The 25,555-nt window shown below is 40.6% G+C and overlaps 1 protein-coding gene across 14 annotated transcripts in view; it reads right to left on the bottom strand.

Annotated features, from left to right (window-relative positions):
- Positions 1 to 19,222, bottom strand: part of RALGAPA1 (Ral GTPase activating protein catalytic subunit alpha 1) — a 135,727-nt gene extending 116,505 nt beyond the window's left edge. For all 14 annotated transcript variants that reach the window (XR_010070997.1, XM_063334399.1, XM_063334401.1 and 11 more), the window contains exons 1-7: positions 18,848 to 19,222; positions 6,172 to 6,282; positions 5,593 to 5,642; positions 4,665 to 4,722; positions 3,979 to 4,022; positions 2,852 to 3,029; positions 1,016 to 1,131 (exon numbers count right to left, since the gene is read on the bottom strand). Coding sequence is in view for 13 of the 14 variants with exons in the window: in XM_063334399.1 (XP_063190469.1) it covers positions 1,016 to 1,131; positions 2,852 to 3,029; positions 3,979 to 4,022; positions 4,665 to 4,722; positions 5,593 to 5,642; positions 6,172 to 6,282; positions 18,848 to 18,953 (663 nt within the window). In the remaining variant the exon portion in view is untranslated. The remainder of the gene's footprint in view (positions 1 to 1,015; positions 1,132 to 2,851; positions 3,030 to 3,978; positions 4,023 to 4,664; positions 4,723 to 5,592; positions 5,643 to 6,171; positions 6,283 to 18,847) is intronic.
- Between the last annotated feature and the right edge of the window lie 6,333 nt (positions 19,223 to 25,555).

The raw sequence follows: 25,555 nt of genomic DNA, 5'->3' as shown, positions 1-25,555 counted from the left end.
TCCCATTGCTTCTCTTTTGAAGAGGTTCCCATGCTCAGCTGTAGCTGTAATCACAAATTTTTCTCTGTGCAGTGTACTGTATTAGGCTTGAGCTTACAAGTGTCCTAAAACTAAAGTGCCGTAAAGTACAGTTGAGATACCAACAGGACTCATGGCACCATCCCTGCAAGATCTGGATAGAAATTATCCTGTTGATCAGAAAAAAAAAAAAAGAAAAAATCCAAACAAACAAGAAAAAAAAACACAAACAAGAATACCCCATAAACTCTGGCTAGAAAGCCATAATCTCTGTAACGTACTCTAAACACAACCTGGAGCATTTCTATTAACCAGAGCTTTCCAGTAGCTCAGAGTGTTTCCCTTGAAGAACAGACAGGCTGTACAGTGACGCTACAGCAACAGCAGAAATTCCAGAAAGACAGCTGGAGGAAAAAACGTGGCCCTAAGCCCAGACACTGGCAGTCAGACCATTGAGTCTGACTTCCTACTTCTATTTCGTTTTGCCAGCTAGCCTGAGCATAAACCTAAGAAAAATGCCAGCAAAAGTTTGCTCAGACTTGTTACAAGCCCATATCACAAAAATTCAATGCTTTCAGTTAGAAGTTCCCCCTTAGTCTGAAAAGCAAAGTCCCTGACCACGAAGAAACACACATTGTAAGAAAGACCAGTTGATCCTTCCACTGGTTGAAGGCAACAGGATGGGGAGGGGGGAAGAGGAAATGGGAAGGGAGCTGGAATCAGCATTTCTGGAAGTTATTTTTTCTCCATGTTGCAAGCTGATGTGAGACCCTGTGCTAACAGACCTATGAATCTTTAAAAAGACAAGTGAAGATTTTCTAGGAGAATTTGCTTTTTGCAAAGGACACTGGGGGGGGGGGGCGCGGGGGGCCAAGGAGAAGGGATGATTAAAACATTTTCATATACATTTACAGTGCTACTAGGAAGTGTTGTCTTGTAATGGACAAACACGTGTTAGGTGTTTCATATTTCTTTGCTTGAAAACTATAGAACATACCTGAATTACTATGTATTTCAAAAGTGCTTCTAAGAAATAGCTTGTTAAATCTTCCTGTCCTTTATCTCCTGATTGTGGAGGAACAAGTGGAGTGATTTCCTCTATAGTCACTTGAGCTATTAAAAAGAAACACAAATAAAGAAGTACATTTAACATTAAGACCATTTCTTCACATGCATAAACATCAACCAAGTTATGAAAACAGAAAAAGCAGAAATGTACCAGGGTAAACAAAGACAGTTACAGGCAAAATAATCCACCCATAGATGAATGAAAATTAGGAAATTTTAGCTAATAAACCACCATAGAACTGATTTCTGACATGTGTAAAAACACAGCAGATAACTCATTACTCCCTACACACCGTGGGAATCTACCTGCCAACACACAATTTTTCCAAAAGGCATAGTTAATTACTTTTGGAATTTAGGCAAACAGTAGCGTAACATTTGTGTTTCACAAATGCCAAATCATTATTTGCATCTCTCACCATTTTCTTCATTTAGCACTTGATCAGTTAGATTTCTGCGAAGTTTTACTAACTCTATACTTCCTTTACCTCTACAGTGAAGCTAGTTCAGAGTTTATTTTTCTCTTGTTCCTGTAGTTAGATGTTCACATTTTACTTTCTGCACTCTACATTTCTATGCTGCCTACATCCCCTGAAACCCATTGTTCCTTTCCTGCTGTAGAGATACAACACATAACTCCAGAACAAGGTAAACTTATCTGCAGAGCTGTCCTGCCACACAATCCGCCTGCTAAATCAGCTTTGTTTCAGTAAATTTAATTACCAGCCAAGGAGACACTGCTTGCTTCTACAATCAAAGCTTGTGTCAGCTTTAAAACACTGGGTGGAGGCAGAAAAGAAGAAAAAGGCAACAGTACTTCATGTTCAGAGGAAAAAAGCGGTCACCTTCTCATTCACATTTATGTGAATACACAGTTTGCGCTTATGACCCCATCAAATTGCAATTCATTAATAAATAAGCTTAAAACCCTACTAACAGGAATAAATTGAGGTAGCAGGCAAGATGCTTCCCAAAGCTACCAGTATCTGATATTTATTGACACAGTGAACAGTCAAAGGAAAATCTGTCATAAGAATTATCTTAAGAGAAAAGTCACTCTCGCTCTATTGATTGGAGTCAAGACAATGATCTTCACATTTAAAAACAAAACAAAAACCTAACAACCTAGAAAGTATAACAAGTTTATCTTGGAATACTTAAGCCTTGCCACTGATACAGAACTTTCTGACCTCAGATTTCTCAATTTACAAGCTCCGATTCTTTTGGAAGATTCCAAGCCACAAGAATACCACAGCTTTAATTACCTGGTCATCCACAGACACAGCAGGAAGATCAACCATTTGGCTTTATGCATTGCCCTAACAACCACTCATCCTCTTGAAGCCCATGCCAGAAACTGCTTTGCGTAGCTTGCTCCCTAGGGTATGGCCAAAGCCAGTGCCAGTGTTCAACACAAGCAGAATCTACCTGTGCAAGTTTGCAGTAGATGCAGCATCTGCTTGTAATTCTTAAGAAGAATTACATGAAATTGGTCACTTTATTTTCACATGCTATGTGTTAAGCTACCATAGCCACACTTTTTGAAAATCAACAAACAAAAAACAACCCACCCCTGAAAAACAACAACAACAAAAAGACAAGTTACTATTGGAACAACACCTGATAAACTGCCAAAAAACTCCTTAACAGCTCCATAATCTCCCTAGATACATATGTATGCTAGTTCTTCGTTACCTCAACTTGCCTCCTCTGTGCTCAGAATTGAATTATGTAGATAATTGAGTAATATTACCAAATTACTTACTTTCTTGAACATTAAGTGGAGGGTTAATGAGATTATCTAGTGTTCGGGGGCCATATTCAGACTGTGGTGACGAAAATCCAGGAATCAAGCAAGAAAACATCCATAGCTGTTCTTTACTGCAGTTATTTTGAAGTGCTTGCAGCCACAAAAGAAAGAGACGCACGCCCTCTCGCCGTATCTTAAAGAAGAAAAAAAACAGAACAAGTTAACTTGTCACAGAACACAAAAAGCATTTCTGTTTGTCCTGGATGGAGAGGGAGAACAGGAGTGGTACAAAAGATGACAATATACAGACAGTCTGACCACCAGCAGTCAGCAGAGCTAAGCTAGCACATCTGCTGCTCCTGCTGAAATGCAAGGACAACCCTGGCACCTTCACTGCTGTTTGCCTCACAGAGTCTCTTTCAAAGGGCTTTCTCTGAAAGAAGAGGAAGAAAACTAACACGATTCTAGTCGCTTAACAACAGCAGTGCAAGACAACATATGAATTTTTCAGAAAATACAAAGATCATCATAAAACTTCTAAATATGTTCGTGAATTATGACACCGGAGTGAGCTCTCTGCAGCAGAAGGACCCGTTCTACCCTCTTCCATTCATTCTTCAAGGAAGGTGATGGGAGTCCTAGAGCAGTCCCCTCCTGGCTCTCACACTGGAGAATTTCAGCAGCAGCCAAGCCTGCAGGTGGTTTACAGAGTGGCATGGCTGGTTGCTGCAGTACCAAAACTACATATTCCACCTGGGTGGCTTTTGGCCCAGGGTCAACTGTTACCACGCTACCCACCAATAGGTCTCTTTGGCCTAGATAATCTTCCACTTCCAAGACAGCCTGAGCCCCAAAACCAGTTTCCTTGCTCCTAACGATGAATGGTTAAGGCTTACTTCTGCGTTAATGCAAATCCTTCAACTATTTGCACACATTTTTAACTTGCCTACTCTACATAAGCACATTACTACTGCGATTAGTTCTACTGAGGTAAAGCAGATGATGTGAAGTCATTTTTTCATGACACACAAGTAACGATCTGGTTCTCATTCCTGTGGTTTTACTGTAAAAATTCACCCTTATATTCTCATTTGTATCTTTAAGTTTTTTAGACAAAAGGAGTATGCAACTTTTTCTAATACCTTTAATGAGTTTCCAGTGTGAAGAAGCTTCTTTAAAATCAACCCTAAAAAGAAGGAAAAAAAAAAAAAAAAAGATCTTGTTTGTTTGTTTGTTCTTTCTTTATTAAGTAAGATGTCAGAGTTCTCGGTCAGACTTGATAGTGACTTTTAAACAAGTCCTTGGCAATCTCCAATTTAATCTTGGTGAACTTGATATCCTCAGGCAACTTTCTCAATGCCAGAAGGAAAAAAAAGATCACCTTTCATAGCTTCCTCATAACCCATAAAGTCTTTCCCCAAAGGCTTTCTGGAATGTCTACATTAAAAGTAAGTGATTTTCACGTCATTAATGTGCATAATACCAGCACTACCCATTTAACAAATACAGACCTCACCCGAACTTTTAAATTTATTACTAACAGAAAAAAAAAATAGGAAAAAATAATTACAAAGCAACTTTTCACCTTCCTTTGTTCTTTCTCAGCCACTGTTCTATTTCCAGATTCACGGATTTAACTCTGTCTAGAACAGCCTCTCATTACATTGGTGGGTTTTTTTGTTTGTTTTCTTTTTTTTCTTCCTCTAGCTTGGTTTCAAGACCATAATCCCTGTTATGCCACTTAAAGGTTAAGGAAATGAGTAGCACAAACTACTAATAAAAATAAGATTTAAAAAAAAAAAAAGAGAAAGAAAGAAAATCAACTTACCAATACTATGAAATTGCCACCTCTGATGAATCCTTTCTGGGAGGAGCTGCAAAATTTTCTACAAAAAAACAGAACCCAAGGATCTGTGTTGCAGATATCGCACTCAGAAGACCAAAGTGCACTTGCACAAAGGCCACAGATCAGAAGGTGAAGGGTTAACTTAGGAAATTTCAACGGGTTGCATTAGTTGTGCCTATGGTGGAGTTGTAATTCCACCTTTATAGTGGCTTAAACTAGGACGGTCAGCTGTGAACTTGCTTCTGTAGCACAGGCAAACATTTGCTTCAGCCTTCTCAATAGAGGGGTAATGAGCTGCAGCAAAACAATGAAGAAAAGAGCCAGGGCAATAATGGTCTAACACCTCTCCAGCTAGATTAGAGGAAGATGATCTTCAGATGGTAAAAAACAGAGCACAGCCCAGAGTGGTGGTAGACACCCCATCCCTGGAAACATTCAAGGCTATGTTGGACAGGGCTCTGAGCAACCTGATCTAGTTGAAGATGTCCCTGCTCATTGCAGGGGAGGGGTAGACTAGAATGAAGTCCCTTCCAACCCAAACTATTCTATGATAACATCCAATCAAAAGGCCAAGAAGATCACAACTAATCAGAGATCGCATTATAAGAATCTCAAAGTGTACAATACATGGGGGGGTGGGAGGGGAGAGAGACCGCCACCTTAAAGAAATGAACTATCTGCAAACACAGAAAACATCTCTTTCCAGTTAAGACATCTTCCTGCAAAACTGCAAGTGAAATTTTTCCTCACACAAAGCACATATATACAACTCTAAGCAAAAGAAAAGGAATGCGGTTAAGCATAAAGTGTATTTCCAGGCAACTGCAGGATAGCTGTACTGTAATTATTCAACAGGACTTAATTCAAAGTAAAAAAAAAAACTCATAGAGGAATACTGAAGTTATCTTACCTCAAAAATAAAAAGAATAGAATCTAATTCTTCTCTCTGAGACTTGTGACCTAGATGCAATTAAAAATAAAATAGAAGATACACTTTCATTATCAAAAAAAAATTTAAAGAACACTGACAAAGATCCTTATATGTGTAAAACAAAACCATGCATTTCTACAACCACAAGAATTATTTTGCATTCCTTCTGCAAATAAAAAAAAAGTACATTTTCTAGTTACGGTTTAGAATAGTTACTTTCCATTATGGCATCAACAGCTGGTAGAGATTAAGCTACACAATATCTTGTTAAACAAAACTTAGAATAATTCTGCAGAACACAAAAGTACAACAACCTAGGAATTGTTATTTTGCAAAAGGGCAAAAACAGCTATCAGAGAATAAACTCCTTGCTCACCTCCGTGGCATACACATGGCATACATTGCTCTGCCTTTATTTGTAATGATAGTGCTTACATATATTTCTACGTAACTAATGTTGTCATTTGTGACCAAAGACACCATGCTTTATTTATAACACCCTGCTTTATTTTATAACAAGCACAGAGACAAAAACACTGTTCTACTTGAAACACTTACCTTTTTGTTTAAGACCTACTTCAATAGTCACAAAGTTTTCAAAGAACACATAATATATATGTGAGAAATGTAGGTCAAAAAACTGTTTGAGATCAATTGATTCTGCATTCTCTGAAAAAAAGAACAGAACATTGTTTTTATTTGTTTCAAATATTCAGTCAACCACCGCATACCATTATCCAACAGTAAGAACTGAAGATATTTAAAAGAAAAATTATTGTTGGTAAAGAAGTTCTTGAAGTTTTGATTCTTTCAAACTAAAGCTGAAGAAATTCAATATGGCACACCATAAGCACCTTGTGCTTTAAAATAGGAAGCAGCATCTTCTTGCATGACAGATATGCCTGCAAACCCCAGTGATGAACCAGAATTCCACGAGGACCAGCACTGTACAAATGAATGCTGTTTTAATTGTTACTATAATAGAAATAAAGCTAACAACCTGCCCAAACTCCACAACAGAAAGGCCATCACTGTCCCCAACTGTCTTAAGCTTAGTTGTTTCTAGTAGTTAAAGTGGGAGAAGGATGATAAGTGGGACCGCCTCTGCTCTGTAGAGAAACAGGTTGGGAGGAAGCAAACAGCAGTGCTGGATTCCCACTGCTGCCTCCTTGCTTCCTCCAAGCCCCAACATGCACTTTCCTTTCCGGTCTGGTCCGGTCTCCCGTACTCCTTTGATTTCGTGGTCTCAGGAGACCAGAAACAGGTGGAAACATCATTGGGAGTGTAGACAGGATATGCTTTCTTGTGCATTCCAGTAAGGTTTCCAGACTCTCTTCCCACAGCCCCCCTAGATGGTTTTGTGCAAATTCCCAGTTAAAGAAATACATGATGATTTATCTAGATTAGTGTGAAATTGACTGTTTAAAACAGTCGATTCTTTCAAGCCTTAGTACATACCAAACCAAAAGACGCTCCCTGTCCTGTTATTTAATTACATTGGACTAGAGAAACTAGGTGGACAGAACAATACTATGGAAGCACAGAAGAACAGGGAGACAGTATTTTATGGGGCAAAACTCTCCCCTTTCACAATACTGACATCAAACAAACAAACAAAAAAAACCAACCCCAAAACCATGAAGAGAGGCGAGGCAAACAAAACCTTTATATTCTTCACCAGCTCTAGACACTGAGGCATCATCTTTCACTGCAGATATAGCTTTAAGTCCCCTTCTAATTCTTTATTGGATCATAGTTTTAGAATGATGTCAATCTTTATCATCTCACATGACCGGATAAACAACTGGTAGAATATAACACACAGAAACAATCAGTTGAAAGGCTGATCAAAAGCATATTTTCAACTCTATTTTATTATGTAGTTCTACAGGTCTGCCAATTCAATTTTATCACAAGTCTTGCTATAAAAGTTTCAAACACATGTTCAGTTTTTGCAGTATCACAGTATGCTGCCAAGATCTTGCATAATCAGTGCGGTGGAGCCAGAGTGCTCTTGGAGAAGCCAGTGCTATATTGACACCTACGATCAACTCTTAAAGCAAGGCAGCTTAGCGAGCAATAAACATAGTGGTGCGGAGTGGCAAACAGGTGCCTGACCATCTACAGGATTACCTAAGCTCCAGTTTTGCACAAACTGCTACACCACGTACAGATCAGCAGCTCAAGCTTAGAGTCTGAAATATTAAAGTAAGGACAAGAAAAAAAAAACAAAAACAATTCCACTTTAAACAAACTAGACTATGATTTTCAGGTGGCCAGGGCAAGTACACAGGAAACAGAGCTATGACTAGAGCATAGGCACCACCATTGTATCCGCTCCCACTCATGGGGCAGAACCCTAAAGCAAGTTCTAGACTATGGACAAGAAAATACAGCAAGAGGCAAATCGAAAGGTTTTAAGACAGGAGGATTGAAGGGAAAAAGAAAGCAATGATTGAGACTTTCAGGAGAAAGGAGGGTGGCAGAAGATAATCTTTAAGCCTGTACATTTAACTGCTGTGCAGGAGCTACAGATAAAAAGCAGTGGAACGGTTCACTTGATGCAAAGGAACGGAAAACACTAGTTCCAATTACTAAAGAGATCGGAAGCAGTTAAACAGGGTCTCTGCCAGTCAACACACAGGAATGCTGCATTTTTGCAGGCACATTTAATGTTTCGTTTCCTGAAATAGGCCCTCATTCTTTCCCCAGACACGGGTCAACTCCGAAACAGACAAAAAAAAACCAAGCCAAACTTATTCTTTAAAGAAGACTCACTCTTAACACAACAGTTCATAATTTTTCGACACACTATTCCTAGATTCTTCAGGAGCCAAGCTAAAGGCTTGCCCACATAACCAGGTGAATGGCGATTCTCATTTTACCACAGAATTACTGTGTGACACTTGCATACATACAACTGGCGCTGTGGTAAGGCATTCTGCCTTTCCAGAGTTCTGTTTGGGGGACAATTTCAGAGGATGATCTTTGTTTATTTATTTTGCATTCATTCATTTAAGAACAATGTGGTGCCAATGACCTCAGAAAAGACTCAGAGGAGCATTGGTAGACCTGTGTTATTATCATTAACGCCCAATTAACACTAAAAGCATACCTTCAGAATATAGCTATAGCTTGGAAGAGTAGGATGAAAGTACAAAATTCTTTGGGTTTGCAACTTTTCTAGCAAATCCATTTCACCCCAATTTCTTCCTAAGAACTTGGTAACGTAAATAAAAGCAAGTTTTGGAATTCAAACAAACAGTTAACAAGTGAATTCTTGCTTTAAGTTCTATTGCTTCAGACAGAAGGAAAAAAAAATGGGACATTTTATTTAAGAGGAAATAATATTTTAAAAATTGACTAACCAAAAGAAAACAAAACTCCCACCCCAAACTATTTCTGTTAATGTTGAAAACCAGCTTTCCTTCTAAGGGAGGGAAAACATACTTGTGCATCTGAAATGTTTGCCACCTAGAGTAAAAGACACCTTCTTCTCACATCAAGGATGCTTTTAGTGATTCGGTAAGCTGCTGGTCCAGACATTTGGAACCTCACATCGATCAAGGAACTCTGGAACTCATTATGCATACCCGGACCAAGAATCATGTCAAGAGAGTGGAGGGGGGGGAAAAAGCAGATCCAGTATGGAGTAATGTAGACTTTAGAAGAGTTTGATTTGGAAATCAGCTAGTCTGGCCGCCTGTGTACATCATTCCATTCCACAGCTACCTCTAAATTGAACACAGTCCATATGACTAATACATGGATGGAGAGACTATTGCTCTCCTTGATTACTTTACTATTAAAACGTATCACTTACCTATCAATTGATTCATCTTACTAACTTCCAGCTATATGCTTCTGTTAATGCCTTTTTCATTAATCAAGAATCTGATTTTTTTTTCCCCCCTAACAAGAGTGTTTCTAAAACATTTAGTTCACCTTTATCCTTGTGATCAACTAAAGATACAGTTCTTAAATTCTCTCATCTTAAATCACTTTCTTCAACACTAGGTCATTGTCTCTTCTCTGGGCTCTCCCGAAGTATCACAAATGCTGCATAGAGAGGTAAAAATAATTACCTCTACAAGGAGCATATGTGTGTCCTTTTCACACAACCTTGAACTGGGAATTATAAGGAAGTTGCTTGTCTGCTTTAGCCACTTAATCTCTTCTGCCTTTTTAGGAGGAGACACATAGCCTTGTTTTTACGTGAAGTGGGATTAGGCATAAACAGGCTTTCCTCCCTAATTTACAGTTCATTTATTTATTTATTTTTAAACAAAAGAACTTTGTATTCTCCTACCACAGATTCATGTAACTAACGCAAACTAATGTATTCCTTGGGTTCTTGGTACTTACGCCCAGATTTGGGGGGTGAGGGGAAGGACTCGAAACTAGTTCTGGCACCATATAAAATAGTTACAAAAGTTTCTCAGAACGGGAGAGGGGAAAATGGGACAATACATATAGATTACTGAATTCCAACAATGTAAAAACTAAAGCTTCTACTGTACAAAGCACAGTTCCAGTACACTAAAATCCAGACTTCCAGCATCATTTATGGAAGCTGTTTGTCAAGAAAATGCAGTTCTCTTCATGCTTCACAAGAGCAAGAAACACAGATTTTTGATTGCTGAGTTTTCCTTAAAAATTTTCTGTAACTTAAAAACTGCTGCAAATCTGATCTCTGCATTAACTCTGTGTGTTCAGTGGTGCTTTTTATTTTTTGTGGTTTTTAAGAAGAAAGTTACATTTAAGCACAAAGAGACACCATACAGGGCACTCTGTCCTTTTCTTCCTCCCATAAAACTTTTCTAAAACTAGCTTTAGTTTTTTCTAGGTTCAACATTAAGAAGGTAAGGTACTTTTTTTGGTTTAAATTTTTGAAGTTGCACCCAGCTTACAGATTTCTGTTCTATTTTGATGCATGAAACAGAGAACCAAACTAAAAATGGAAGACTAGTTATCTAAGCGATTTGTATGACACTCATTACAAGAGCATTCAAGTACCCCGTTAACTGGAATTCATATTTCCATTAAACCCACTGAAACTTGGAAGTTCTAGTATTACCCCACCTTATAGACTGGAGCTGTAGCACCAAGAGTTAAAGGGAAAAAGAAAGTGGGAAAAAAAAAAAAGAAAAACAGAAAAAAACCCCACACAAAAACCCAAACACAACAAACAAAAAATCCCTCTACCTCTCCTACCAACTTCTATGCTTATGCATGACTGTACTCTTAGGAACCTACTTTCATGTATTTTCAGAAGGCCAGCTCTTTTGAAGGTTAATCGTTCAAAACTTTCTGAAAGGTTATGCTCTTTTCAAGTATCTGAGTAGATATTCACAGTGACCTTTTTAGGCAGAGAGGATTCTAGGCCGAAGTCTTGTAAAAAATTTGTTCTGCCACTGAACTCCGCCTAAGACTAAACCCATTTACTGCATGCCTTTTATTATGGTTCAATTATCAGCACATCACTTTTTAACCAGGAATAATTTGAATCCACAAAAGTATTTCACTATTTTAATAAAAACACAACCCTTCAATAGCACACATTAGAAGAAGGGTACTATTTGAACAGCATATCATACTTAGAATTACAATGCAAAAGTACCACCTCAGTGAGCCTAAAAAAAATGACTTTGTCATATGTAAAACATGAACCAAAAGAAACAATACAGATTTTTACTGTGTATTTAAACTTGTAAGAGATCACCTGAGCAAGATTCTGCAAAGCTTACAAGTTTACACATACAACACCCCAGTCCTCTGTAGGAAGAGGATCTCAGTGGGCTTTAACTTATATTTCATACAATTCGCTTTCTCTGTTTATTTCGTTTTCTATATATTACCCTATAAATTATTATTATAAACTAATCTGTAAATCTGTGATGCCTGTTACATATTTATAAATTAGTTGAGATAGCAAATGAAATGCATCTATACTATTTAGATTATTGCCTACTGTATGAAATTAAAATATTATAAAGCAGGTAAACTGGTACTTTCTACACAGGACAGAACTTTACAAGGTGAACAATCAAAACACTGAGCTTAAGACTAAAACAACAACACCCCACCCCAGATCTTAGATATCTATTAACTTTTCTGATGAGAACATTAACATTCACCAGTTCACACATAGCATTGCAGTAATTTACCATAGCATTTAACAGAACAGTCTACACCATTACAGACCAAGTTGTGGTTAATTTTACCTTCGATTTTAAGTGTTTCAGGATTTAATAGTATGTTTATACATAAAGTTGTTACAGCACATAGCATAACGAAAACATTATCCTGTCTCATTCTGAGACTTACTGGCTTTTAAGTCACTTTCCCTCATCCTTACCCAAAAATAAAATACAAGTGACAACTGTGGCAAACAATGACCTGGAAGCCAGCCAGACTTCTAGTTCTATTTCTGTAAAACGGAGGCCCGCTATAGACTGAAGTGTGCGGTATCAGTTCTCATAACAAACTGGTGCCATTAGAAAGCAAGAGGTTTCTAAGCGCTCTCAATTTCAGTTAACGTACAAGCAAAATGGCCAACAGAACTTACTCGTTCTTAATACTCCAAGCTGGAAAATTTAACGGCTACTTTATAGCAAAACAGTACAGAGGTTCGGTTACATACGGACAGTCTCTTGAATAGACAAGCATGTCATTTAGAAAGGTTAAGTGGAAAACCTCCGGAACTAACTGGTGGTTCTGGCATAGTTAACAGACTGTCAAAGCAAAAGAGACCTGATAACAAACCACAGCGTTTCAAATAGTGAGCTACAAATGCAAATCTATTAAACAAGGGCTTCACATTAGCCATTACTGTTTCAGATCACTAACAGCTATTTAACAAAAACAATTAAATTTTTTTTAAAAGGTGATTTTGTCAAAGAAAATATTATTGAGGTTTTTGCTACTGAAAAAGGCACACACTTCAAGAAATCTTCTAATGGACTTCTGTTTAGCATCAGACAAGTCTGAACTTGCCTGATCACCACCATCTTTTAGATGCAAACATACAATAAAAAAAAAAATCAGGAATGAATAAGCATGTTAACGAACATCATCGACATACAAACTGTTACAAATTTCAACACCAGCGCTCTACAGGAATGAGCGGAAGCAGCTGACAGCTCTCCAGACTCATTCTTTCAGGTTACTTGCAGACTCCAGAAGAGTTACACTCGTAAACTTTTAAAAAAATGCTTCCATAACAACTCATGCATGTTCCAGAACTTAAGCTTTTCCTTAAGCAACTTCAAACACTTCTGTAGTAATGTACTTGTTTTCATTTTGAACTGCCACAAGCTAAACCCACAGAGACCTTTCCCTTGCATCCAAGCGGTCAGAGCTGGCCCTTTGTCCACCCTGTGGCTTTGATCTGACTCCAGCCCTCACCCTTGCGAGCCCGCAGCGCTGGCCACTGCCACTCTCTGCAAGCCCAGTGTAAAATCCTAAGCCCAGCCAAAATCCTAAAGCAAAGCAGTTCTTCCCGCTTTTCCCCTGGCCAAAACAGAGCAGAATGGGTTCAGGGTTAAGTCAAGACTGACAGAACATCAAGTCTAATTTCTTAAACTGCGCTCAACCCACAGCCAAACCCATGAATTACAGCGGTGACATGTCCTCTGCAGTTAGAATTACCAGGAAAGAAAAAAAAAATAATCTACAACTCTTGCCAAAAATAATACAGCTTTGCACATCCACAGAAACTTCTGGAACAGTAATCTCCAAAGAAAATTCCAGGCAGCTAGTTTTGCTGTAGCTTCTCACTTGCCTCTCACTTTAACAACCATAAAAAAGTTTTAATTTATTATTGTATATAAGTAATATTATAATGAGTGATGTTGATGATGTGCAACACCAATGAACGGCATCCAGCTGAAGCATTAGGGCTGACTGCCAGTGAAACAGATTTCTTAAATTAAAATCCCTTTAGGCAAATGGAATCTCTCTTTAAGTATATTGTTTAATATTAAACAATATATCAGAACGGATGTCCAATGCAGCCTGTTCCATTCTGCCCAGTATCACTTGACTTTTCCCTTTCAGAGATTGCTTACATGATATGTCAAGCACTAACCAACTAACTAACCAACAATAACAAAACAAAATAATAAAAAATACACTCCGTGCTGCAAATACTCTGGTCTCTTAGCATTGCATTTTACAAGCCTTGTCTCCATGGTTCCAGAGATACAAGCAGTGTTTTTTTAAGATAGCAGATGCAAATAAAATAATTTATGAGAAACAATATATTCCTTTTTCCTTTACTCTGGAGTAACGAATTACAGGCCTGTAACTCCTACTCTACAAAATCTGAAGAAGGAAAGAAAAAAAAAAAAAAGAAAAAAATTATCGTAAGAGTTCAGCCCTAAAAGTAAAACTTAAACCAAGTACATTCATTTGACTTGTTTGCACACAGTAAAATTATACAGAAATCATTAAATATTTAGAGGTTTTATTTAAAAAAAAAAAACAAACACAAAAACATATTAACGTATTTACAAATTCTGACTGAAACTACATATTCAACAGGTAGCAGCAACATATTTGCTATCAAAACTAGAATAAAACAAGAAGTCAATATTGTTAACGTACAACATTCTGAAAGGGTCATGTATCTAGCTGCCTTAATTATTTACAGAGTTCTCAAAGCATGGTTTTAACAAAAGGATAAATCAAGCACGAATTGATGCTTGAAGAATTATTAGAACAAACTTTTATGAACTACCATTTTAAAACCACAGAATTTTAGTTTGATGATGAAGTGTTATTAAACAGTGTAACACTGATTATAAGAACAATGCAATATTATTTCCATGTTATTTTCTCTTAATGATCCTAAAAACTGCAATTAGCTGCTAACTCACTGGGGACTGCTAAATTTTTTTTTTTTTTTTTCTGGAAAAATCACAGGCTTTGTTCTGCAGGCAATACCTAACTCCGCAAGGTACACTACGTGCCTCCATTTCCATCTGATCACACTTGCACTACCTGGGGCTGGCAGCCTTCCTTACAGCAGGGCCTGGCTGAGCCACTGACGTACGGACCGCACGGGAATCCCATTAGACATTCCTGCTCATGGTTGATATGCCTAAACCACCGCAGTAGCTCAGAGTAAACAAAACTGTTACAGCCTTTCCAGCATATAGAAACAAGACCCAAGAATAGTTTGATAAAAAGATCACACACTGATCAAGATGGCATTTGGGAACTGTGTCAGACTTAAAGGTACTTCCCAGAACTAAGGAGGAGAGGGAAAGAAAAAAGGGTGTGTGCGGAATGAACACTTCCCTACAGGAAGAAATTAATACACCTCAAAAGAATCAAATCTCCTAAAGCAGATAGTTCCAGCTGTTTCAAGAAAAATACCCCAGCAGGAAAACAGTGGAAAGCAGATTACCTCCACTCACGGACTGGTATGTCCCATGATATGAGACTTCAATCTCTTTCCAATTTTTCTTAGCATTTCTTAGCTATAAAAATATTTATTACTACTTGGAAGTCTCCTAAAGGCTTTAACCTCTATTAAAAAAAACTTATGCCTGTGACATGCATAAATTGGTCATGTATTATATCTACTTTAACAAATAATTTAATCAATTCTGAATTAGCCACCTGAATTTCACTGAATTTTCCTTGGTTCCTCAATTACAAAAAAGGCTGAATAGAGCCATACTGAAGCAGAGCAGAGAACCAACCAGAGACAGGACACTGGAGTGAAGTGGCAAAGAGCAGTCATCTACAAAAGTTTCAGAAAAACAAACAAACATACAAATGCATCTTCCCCAGCATGCCTAAAATTGATAGTTAGTCTAGCACTCAGGAGCTTCCCAAGCCAGAAATCTTTTACTGTAACTTCAAATTTGGTAGGCCTTAACAGACTTCCTGTAAACATATATGAAAAAGACTAGAAAATATTTTTCAGTATCTGCCCCTACAGAAATGGATTCCAAAGCCTTCAATGTCTTGTCACATTAAAGTTTTACTTTCATCCGAATCATTCCCATCTCTAAATCTTCTATACACTGACTATAGCAATAAGAGTACTAAAGCTGCAATGATAGTTGATGTAATGGTACACAGCTGTTTTACAAAAACACAAAATTTTCTATATTCTTTATGCAGTCAGAATGATTTGCATTTTTCACTAAATTTAAACTGAGCTGTTACCAATGACAAGATACTTTTTCCTGAAACGATACAACTATGTTATCTTGTAAAAGGCACTTAAATAATTCCATCTAATGTACACTACTTTTAATTTGTTACAAATAAATGTCACTTGCCTTTGTGCTATCCATTCCCTCAGGTTCATATTAGGTTCTCTGAAACTGTCCGGTCTCTGCTGGTCTTTACTAACAACCACATTATACTATCTTAAATATTTTTTTATGATGCCCAACTTGCACCATTGCCTTGCAGGATCCAACTGTCAACGTTTCACCAAACAAAATTTTTTAGATTTCTCCTCTTTGGCTAATAGACAACCAGCAGTGTGTAATTCACAAGCACTCCGCCTCTTTCCATGACTATTTCATTAATTTAGCTTACTGGAGAACTGCTGTTTTGGATGCCTTGATAAAATAGAGGGAAATCAAACTGGTACTCCCTTTCTTCCCCTCAAGGCTTAACCGTGAATCCAAGGCCACACTTCAGTGTACCACTGCTGAACTAAAGACTAAAAAGTACAGCAAAATGAAATTAACACTGGTCCAATACACGTTGCAGGCCTACTGAAAGGATTTTAAGTTTAAAAACAAGAGAAAATTCTCTCCTTCTCCTGGATGCCGAACAGCAGAGAATTCTCTTCTGGATAGTCTTTTAGTCTCCAATATGCAGGGGCTAAGAGCAATAAACAAGACAAATAATTTTTCATTCATAAAGATGCTGAACAGAGCTGAACTGAGATTTCCTCCCTTTTCCCCTTGGATAGTGCGTTGGCAATAGCTAGCTTGGATCCCCTGAGCACATGGACACGTGCCAATTGTTATGCTGGGGGAGTTGTCACTGAAGCAAAAAGATAAACAGGAAAATGCAGCACTCCGCTGCTCCAGCTGCAGGATGGTGCTCCATGCAAAGCCACCTCAGGTAGCAGTCTATCTTATGTGGTTACATTTTTTTTTTTCACCTGGTCCTGCAGACGAGTCAAAGCAGCAATTGGAGAAGAAAGGGCATACAGCTTATGCTTTGAAAGGCAGTTTAGGGAGCAGAGAAATTTAAGGAATAAGGCAAGGAGGTGATCACAGCAAAAGACAGACTTCAAATAGTCTGCTATATACTTCTCTTGCACTACAGCAGGAACACGCAGAGAAACATGCTACTTCCCCTGCCCCCAAAAAAGACCTTATTTTGTACCTCGTGCATCTAAGAGTATCTGCATAATGACAATATCTTCTAGATGCATCCAAGACAGACAAGTTGAAGAGTACTGTTACACCTTTCCCAACTTACAGAGTCAAACACTGTACTCTCCCAAACTTAGAGAAAGGATGTGTGAGCTGTGCTTCAGTGGCTGAGACATACACATGTGCTGGGGGAAGAAGGGGAACGGCCACCACATGAAAACATGCCTCAGCAGATTTAGTCTGTCCTAGAGCCAGTAAGCAGAAACCTTAGATTAGATAAGAACGTCTGCTTGACACAGAGCTCATGCCTTGCATCTTACAGAATGCACCCAAGTATTAACAAAGCTGAAGGAAAATCTTATAAATAAAAGACAAGCAACAGAAATACCAAATCTAGAGCAGATCTCGTGAAAATCACACAGATTGTTTTGCAGACTAAAGCAAAACTAGAAATAACCAACATACTTTAGCCAGGAAACCTAAATTCAGAGAGGTACTTGGTTTCTTTACAATGCTCTTTCCTCTTAAGTTTCAACTGATGAAGTAGCTAAAAATAAATACAAAACATAAAGCAAGCCACAACTGGCTCAGTACAGCTAGTTAAGAAGAGCGGTAACATTCTGAGTGAGGCAAGAGGATAAATCTGACTACTGAAATGTTTTGAACAGCTAGCTACCCAACTATTCTCCATTTCAAAAGTCTAAATAATTATTACGTTGCAGAAAATAAGTCATGCAGCAGCAGATGCCGCCATACGGGAACACCTGTTCCTTCAACGACCAATACAAAAGAAAATGGGAGCATTAACCGTTTTCCCTTGAAAGGGAAGAATCCAGCTTTGGATGCCAAGGATAGGTACTTAAATACCCCCAAACTGTGGGCAGAACCCAAAATAATCCATTCAGTACTCTGTGCTAAATACAGAATGCAGTTGTCCTTGACCCAGCGCTGTTCACATGTCGATAAACTGTCAGAAGTAACACATGCATTTACAGAACTGAAGGGCCCAAAAGACGCTCTGGAGCAAAATTCTTTTTTCAAGGACAGCTTGATGACAATGACTTAGATTTTTACAAACATGCAACTAACAGATATTTTGGAATGGTTAACTCTGGGTGTCTTTTTTCCCCACTGTTTTTTCATTAGAAATTGTGATTATGTGCAATAATTGCCTAATTCACTGGTCAGGTTAAACAGCTGCTCACATGGAGCTGCGGCAGTACTTAAGTGCTTATTTTCCCTCCTTGACCAACCGGCAAACCAAAAGTGCTTTCAGACGAGCTGTATGAATGCTCATCTACATCTACTCCAGTGCGTACTTACTGTTGTAGCTCTTACCTTGAGCACATACACGAACATAAGTTGTTACTGTGAGCATTTAGGGGAAACAGATTAGAGCCACAGGCACCATTAGGACTCACCAGCCCCTTCTATTCAAGCCTACCGAGTTAGCAGCATCGATGCAGCTCTAGAGAATAATCCACGGGCGAAGCACACCAGCTTTTCGCCTCCACCCGCGGTTGCCAAATGAAAGCCACCTTCTTGCAAAGGCGGTGGAAACGGACGTGCCTCAGTACAACAGCGGGGAGCGAAGCCGCCCCCGCCGGGACCAGCGGCCCCCGGCACGCAGCCGGAGCCCCGCCAAGCGGGGGCCCTCCCTCCGGCCGCGCTGCCCTGCCGTGCCGTGCCGTGCCATGCAGGGGGGAGGCTGGGCTGACTGGGGTCTCTCGCCGGAGCAGAGCCCCGAGCCCGCCTCCCGCTGGTCCCTCGAATCTCCCGGTCCTTCCTACTCCGGGACTCGGGGCCAGCAGCCAGACGGACTCCCGAGCCGTGGCCCCTCGCTCCCTCCCTCCCTCCCTCCCTGCCGGCCGCCTCACCGATGAGGACGCGCAGGTGCTTGAGGCGGGTGAGCGGGTCCTTGCGGGTGTCCAGCACCTTCTGCGTGGATTTCCGCACGTCCCCGTGCGGCTTCTTGGAGAACATCCCGCCGGGCCCGGCCCGGTCCGGCCCGGCCCCGGCGCCGCGCTCCAGAGGCGGAGAGCGGCCTCCGGATCCGCCCGCACCGGGGCCCCTACATAGCCAGCGGCGGCAGCGCCGCCTCCTCCTGGCTCCGGCTCCGATGCGGCGAGGGTGGAGGGGCGCGGCGCGGAGCCAACTCCCCGCGGGCCCGGAGGGGGGCCGGGCCGGGCCGGGCCTAGACTCCCCCTTCCTCCTTCTCCTCCCGCTGCTTCACGACAGCCGTCAGGTGCGACCCCAGGCGTCCCTATGGCAACCGCGCCGTGACGTCACGGCCGGCGCTCCCCAGCGCACCTCCGAGGCGCGGCGGCGGGCGGACGGACGGGGCTCCTCCCTTCCTCCAGCACGGGAGGGGCAGCTGCCTCTGCCCGGGGCTGTCACGGGCCTCCCGGCCAGAGGATGGAGAGCCGGCACCGGAGCAGCAGAGCCGCGTGCTCGCTTCGGGAGCGGGCAGCAGCGAGTGGTGCGGGAAGCTGTACTTCAGCTATTTGTACGTAAAATACAAAGTTATCCCATTGCAGCGCTACTTCTGGCTATACAGAAGCGTAGTGAGGTATAGGGGGGAATCCCGTGGGGAATAAGGAGATAAAATCCAGGCGGTGACTCCAAGCCTTTACTCACGACGCCTCGGTTGGGCAGCCGCAGCGCTGTGCCTCGCCATTCCTCATCCCACACCGTTCCTCCAAGTGCGGCAGCTCCTCACCCCTGGCTCCTGCCCATAGTCCCTTCCCGCTTTCCCTGCCCTGCGGCATGGAGACCTGACCATCACGGATGGCTGGGTCCAGCCCCACGCTCTGGGGCAGCCTCGTTTCGTCTGCGTAGGACGGCCATGGCCACGCTGCTCCTACAGCAACGCCAGAAGCAGGCTCAAGGGACAGCATCTGTCCCCGTCCCGTGCATCACCTCGCCAGCCAGGCCTGCCACAACCGACGGGATATGTACAAGATGCCACATAAACTCTACCACTGAGGGCTCAGTTCGTAATATTGAAAAAGCCCAACGTTACTCCAAAAAGCCTGACTTTAGTTTACAACCGTGAAATTTATGAAATAGAGAATTCTTGGACTTTCCAATAGACATGTGCTGTTGTGTCATTTAAGATTCATGATTTCCAGCATCACTTTGCTTGGACGTTTTTAAGTAGTCCCTAGTGCTCACTTTTGCATTGAGGATATCCAGTTCCCCCAGCTAAAAGCCTGATTACAACAGCTGGAGTTTTTAATATTGGCAATATTTAACTATTTGAGACTTGTTATAAATTGTAAGAGTTGTCAACATTTACGTACCTCTTAGATAAATAACACAACCCGAGTATTTAAATGCATGACCAGTAACAGCTAATATTACAAGCATAAGGGCAGCGGGATTTAGTCAGCAGGGCATCAGTGATGGAGTCAGTGTCATCTCCCACCAATGTGGTCTGCCCCAAAGCATCTCAGATTCTACCATCTCTGTAAATGAGATCTGAAGATTAGCAATGTTAGGTAATAGCTAGTATTACAATAATTTATTTTACCATAAGGCAGTACATTTTAGCTTTCTAAGATCTGATAACAATACATTGATTTATGTGCTTTGCTTCCTAAATTTCGTGAATTATAAGGACATTTTTGTATTTTGTCAATCTTTAAAAGATATCTTTTCTTTGGAGAATTTGCTTGCTTTTCTTATAATTTTTTGGTCTTTAACTCAAGACAGAGCTTAAAAGTAATAGATAAAGACCTCACCAAAATATTAAATAAGAGGAGGGAGTGGTGTTAACTGAGATAATAATGGCTTCTCCAGAGAACCTCCTTGTGCAGGGCACACCAGACAGGAAGGGCATGTTCTATGCACAGCGAAAGCCGTGATTTTGCAAAGGCTTGACTTTCAAGCATGTGACTTCAACGCTTTGATTATGCATGGAGGACAAGGTTAGAAAATAGCAGGATTAGTTAGGGAGGGGTTAGGTTCTGCTGCATTCCAGGCGGCTATTACTGTACCCAATTCTTTGCTTTTGCACCTTGAAAAAAGAACTTTTCAAACATTTTTGTTCAGCTGTAAGGACACCCACCATAAGTAAGTTTAACTAAACTTTTAAAGGAGTAGGGTAGACAACTAAGGGCTGCAGAACTTTTTTCTCCTTCTTTTAACCCTCTCTACAGGGCCCCATAGGGCACTCAAAGTAGTGGGGGCAACTGGGTCACACTCGTACCATCAATTAACTTCTCACAATTCATCTAGGATTTATGATTTCCAAAGAATTCAGCTGTTTCCAAGTACTACAACTATGGGGGTTGTCTTGGTTTGGAGAAAGGTGCCTCTCTAAATTGCACCCTGGGCATTAGGATAGTGTGTTGCAATCCTCTGGGTATGTGGCTTTGCCTGTGCTACAGTATTCCTGTTTGGGAACCATCCTGAGTAACACATTTTTAGTTAACTTAACTGGCAACTATTTACTTTGAGAAAAAGACCACCAAACCTAGATATTTAAGGTTTGAATAGTCAAAAACAGGGTTCTGTACTGTTTGGTACTCTAGTGTAACATATTGATACTGGAGATGTTGGACACTTTGACCAAAGCAGTCAAATATCAGGATCCTGTAAGATGTTTCTAATATTAGAAGAATGGAACAGCTAGCTGTTCCTTCAACAAAACCCTGTTCCTCTGCAAAAAAGCACAAATTCCCATTTCATTTACACAACCCCATAGCTCACAGATGAAATGTGTAATCTATATGCTTCTGTAATTAAGGGAAAGAGCTCTTCATGAGCTAATACTCGCCTGTGCAACCAATTCTTGCTTTATTGCTTTTTTTTGTTAAGCAGTGCATCAGCATTAATACCTTTGTGTGAGCATCTGGTACAAAGTCAGAACACTGCAGTCTTTCCAACCACCAAAGATCCCAAGCTTGAATAAATTTTTCCATGAGCTACAGAATTAATGAAGCCAGATGAGTCATGAGTCACCTCCTTTCACAACCACAAACCTTCCTCTGCTTAGTCCTCCCCTACTTATTTGAGATGGGCAAGAGGCCTGACTGCCATTAAGTCCTGACTATGTGTATACAGGTTGGTGAGCTGACTGCCGTCTCTTGGATGGGTAAAAACTAAGTTATGTGTTTCCCTCTGTGGGCCATTAATAGGGGTTCTTTGTTCCAGATACTGTTTCACAAAACACATAGAAACTTGGTACCTTTAACACTTGTGCTCTTATGTAAAATTAGATCTCAATTAGGCAATGGCTTCAAAAGTAGCAGGGAGAGCGCAAGTGAAGAGAAACCCAAACCAAAACCCAACGCAACAATCATTACCTAAGCTTTATTTTCTTAACTAGGACTGTGTCAGCCATGCTTAAAGAACAGAAGGTAGATATGGCCTATTGTGATGAGAAACTTTTGTACCTGTGAAAGTTATTTTCAACTGGTGTAACGATTACTAATTCCTGGCCAGCGGTGTCAGAGAATTTAGACTTTTGCTGTGCAAAGTCACCTCCAACTCACCATGTTTGTGCTCTAATGTAAGCACTAGCACCCTTATCTGATATGAAAGAGGTTTTGAAATGTGAATACACTAACACAGTGGCAGTTACAGCAACTTCTTTTTTTAACTGAAAGTGCTCAAACACTCTCTCTCAACCACGGAGATGTTTTCTTTTTCTTCCCCAACTTATGAAATAATTTTGCAATATTGACAAACCCACAAAAGAACTTCCAGAAGAGAAAAGCCCTGCAGAAACTCTGCACGTCTGCCAGCTTCTAGGGGAGAGCCAGTTTTGCAGAGATTATTTCTGTTTTATCAAAGGAAATATATTGCCCCCAATCTCTCCCCTTATCTCACCTGCAGGAGTAAGCACGGTCTTTTAGAAATAAGTCATATCATTTTGAGTTTATTTAGATTAGTAGTTTTGAGCTTACTTTACACCATTTGCAGCATATGCCAGAATATCTTGCGTAGATAATATATGAGCTGAGGGAGGAACATGATCCAATAGCCTTCAAACATAGATAGCAGCTTGCACACCGTGACCACTCCTTTAACTTGGTGCTGACCTTGTCCTGCAGGAAAAATAGTCTTTTCAGTGTTCTTGTGACCCAACTCCTAAGTATTGCACTTTGAAATTGGGAGTGAAGAATCAGATTTAATTTTATAGATCATCCAGTGTATCATTTCTTTGTGATACCGGAAAAAACCTATTTCAAGTGACATAATTTGGTTTGCCAGAGTTCACAAACACCCCAGTGCTACCACTTCTTTCTTAACCCATACTACAGGTGAGGCCCAAGAACTGCCTGAAACCTCACACGTATCTTCCAGATAAATTTATCTCATGATTCTTCTTTCATCGTTAATAACACATACTGATAGACCTGGCGAATATGTTGATGTCCTGTCCCCTTTGGAGGACCTCACCCCCCACAATCAAACTTGTGATGACCAGTCCAAGGCAAACTGCATCTTTGATCTGGGAGAAACTCCTAGTGAGAAGATAGTTCAAACTCATTAAGATGTAGTGCACTATATTGGATCAAACACAGTAAATGCTCTTTTATCCTTGCTTCTCCTTGAAGGTTTCATCTTACGAAGGTTTTCATCACACCTGTGTCATACTGACTCACATTATGTATCTTTGGCTTCTCTCTTTACAACCCTCCCCTTGTTAGAAATACTCAGTTACTACGCAGTTACTCACTACAACAAAAGCTGCCAAACAGGTTGATAATCAGAAAGCTAGTAACTGCTTTTCAGATTCTAGAGTGATACATGTTTCTACTCACTGTCTCCATTCAACAAATTAGTTGTAAAATTACAGCTCTGCTTCCTAGCTTTTTCTGAAGATGTCTGGTCTAATAGCCACCATGCTTGTGCCAGGTTCCACTTTTCTCTGTTTCACAGCTGTCATTCAATAGCCAGATTCAGATTATTGGTTTATGTGCCCAGATTAAGTCCTAGGAAGCTGATGCCTGCATTTCCAAGCTTTTCCTCTTCATACGTGTGAGTTCCCATCTTCAATCATCTCTCTCTTTCCCAAACTGGGAAAGGGGATTTTACCATCTGTCAAGGTCTGTGCTGGCCAGCATTTTATTTATGATTGTTATCATGTCCAAATTTTTCTCAATACCAGCTTTCAACAGAATTGCTAGTTTTGAATTTTACATTGTTGCCAACTGTCCCTGTTAATGGACTGTGTCTCTTTCTAATTGTTCAAAAATAGCACATACCAGCTGTTAATCCCCACTTCCCCATTAAATGCAGAGCCAGGCTGATGAGGATGATCACAATCACCTCCTTCTTAATGACTCTTTCACTCTGATGAAGGGTATAAGTCATGATCCAGAAAAAAACATAGCTTTGTGGGCATCTCATGCTTCTTTTCACGTACCTTGATAAAATGGTCAATCTGGTCCTCTGGTAGCTGACTGGATTCCTAGCTGGTATGTACACACAGTAAGACACAAATCTTTGCAAGTCCTCTAGCAAGCCAGACAGAATTTTTTCTTTCCCCCCTCCTTCTAGCACGCATCTGGCCCTAGACAGCCAATTAAGATAGGTGTTCCCACTTTATATGTTAAGGGTTTATAGATTATCTGATTAACCATATTTCTGGGAACAAATTATAAAACGTCGCTAGCACTGTGCCACCATATGTAGCTCCGGGCAATACCCTTTTCTCTTAGCTTTTCTAACACTCCATTTGGACAGTCAGATTAACTTCAACCGGTAACTATTTTTTTCTCCTCAAGACACTAGATGTTTGTATTGCTTTAGGTGGGTATTTCCCCCCTCTCCTGGCTACAAACAGAATAGAAGCAGCATGTAAAATCATGTATTTCTAAAAAAAAATAATTCTGGCTCAATTCCCCATCCTGGTTGCTGATTTCCATCGTGGCATGGGAACTTTGATTTCCTTCTGGGGCTTATTTTTAGCTCCTTTAGACCTCGTTCCAACTGTTTGGAAAGGAAATTACAATCAGTCCAAAGGTTTCCTGATTTCCTGACATTCCTTTCCCTGCAACTGTTTCCAGTATTTTTTTCTAGCCCAGAGCATTTGATTTCTAGTCTTTTTATCTTGCTAGTCCAAAGGGCAACACTTGAATTTGGGATTATTAGACATTTTTTACTTATGGTTCCTTTTTGTCAAATCCCCATGGATTCTTCGAAGAGAAATTTCAGATCCAGTTTGTGAAATTCACTGTTTTCCTTTGGGGACGTCTCCAGCTCCTGTTTCAGGCCTCCTCCTAACTCCTGTCGGCCATCTGAATATCAGGCACCCCTACTAACACATTTTCCACGTTAGCTGGAAGGAATACCTGCTTACAACACAATTTCTTGGTGACGGTCTCTGGAAATTTTCCAAAAACTCTAAGAACCGGCGCTCAGCCACATGTTGGGATCCCGCAAAGCGGTTCCTAGAGAGGGAAAACCCGAGGGCGAGGTCAGTCGCTGTTGCTCTATTCAATAACCAGAGCCATTATAATCACCCCAGCCCCTGTCCCCTCCGTTCTCCCACCTTCCCCGGGGCTGGGGGCAACCCGGCAACCCCCCCCGGCCCGCCGGCGCAGAGCATGCGCCGGGCGCGGAGCATGCGT

This window comes from Chroicocephalus ridibundus, chromosome 4 (genome assembly GCF_963924245.1).
Source record: "Chroicocephalus ridibundus chromosome 4, bChrRid1.1, whole genome shotgun sequence".
Lineage (NCBI taxonomy): Eukaryota > Metazoa > Chordata > Aves > Charadriiformes > Laridae > Chroicocephalus > Chroicocephalus ridibundus.
The sequence above is the reverse complement of the archived record's forward strand: the minus strand, read 5'-3'. Positions and strand labels throughout refer to the sequence as shown.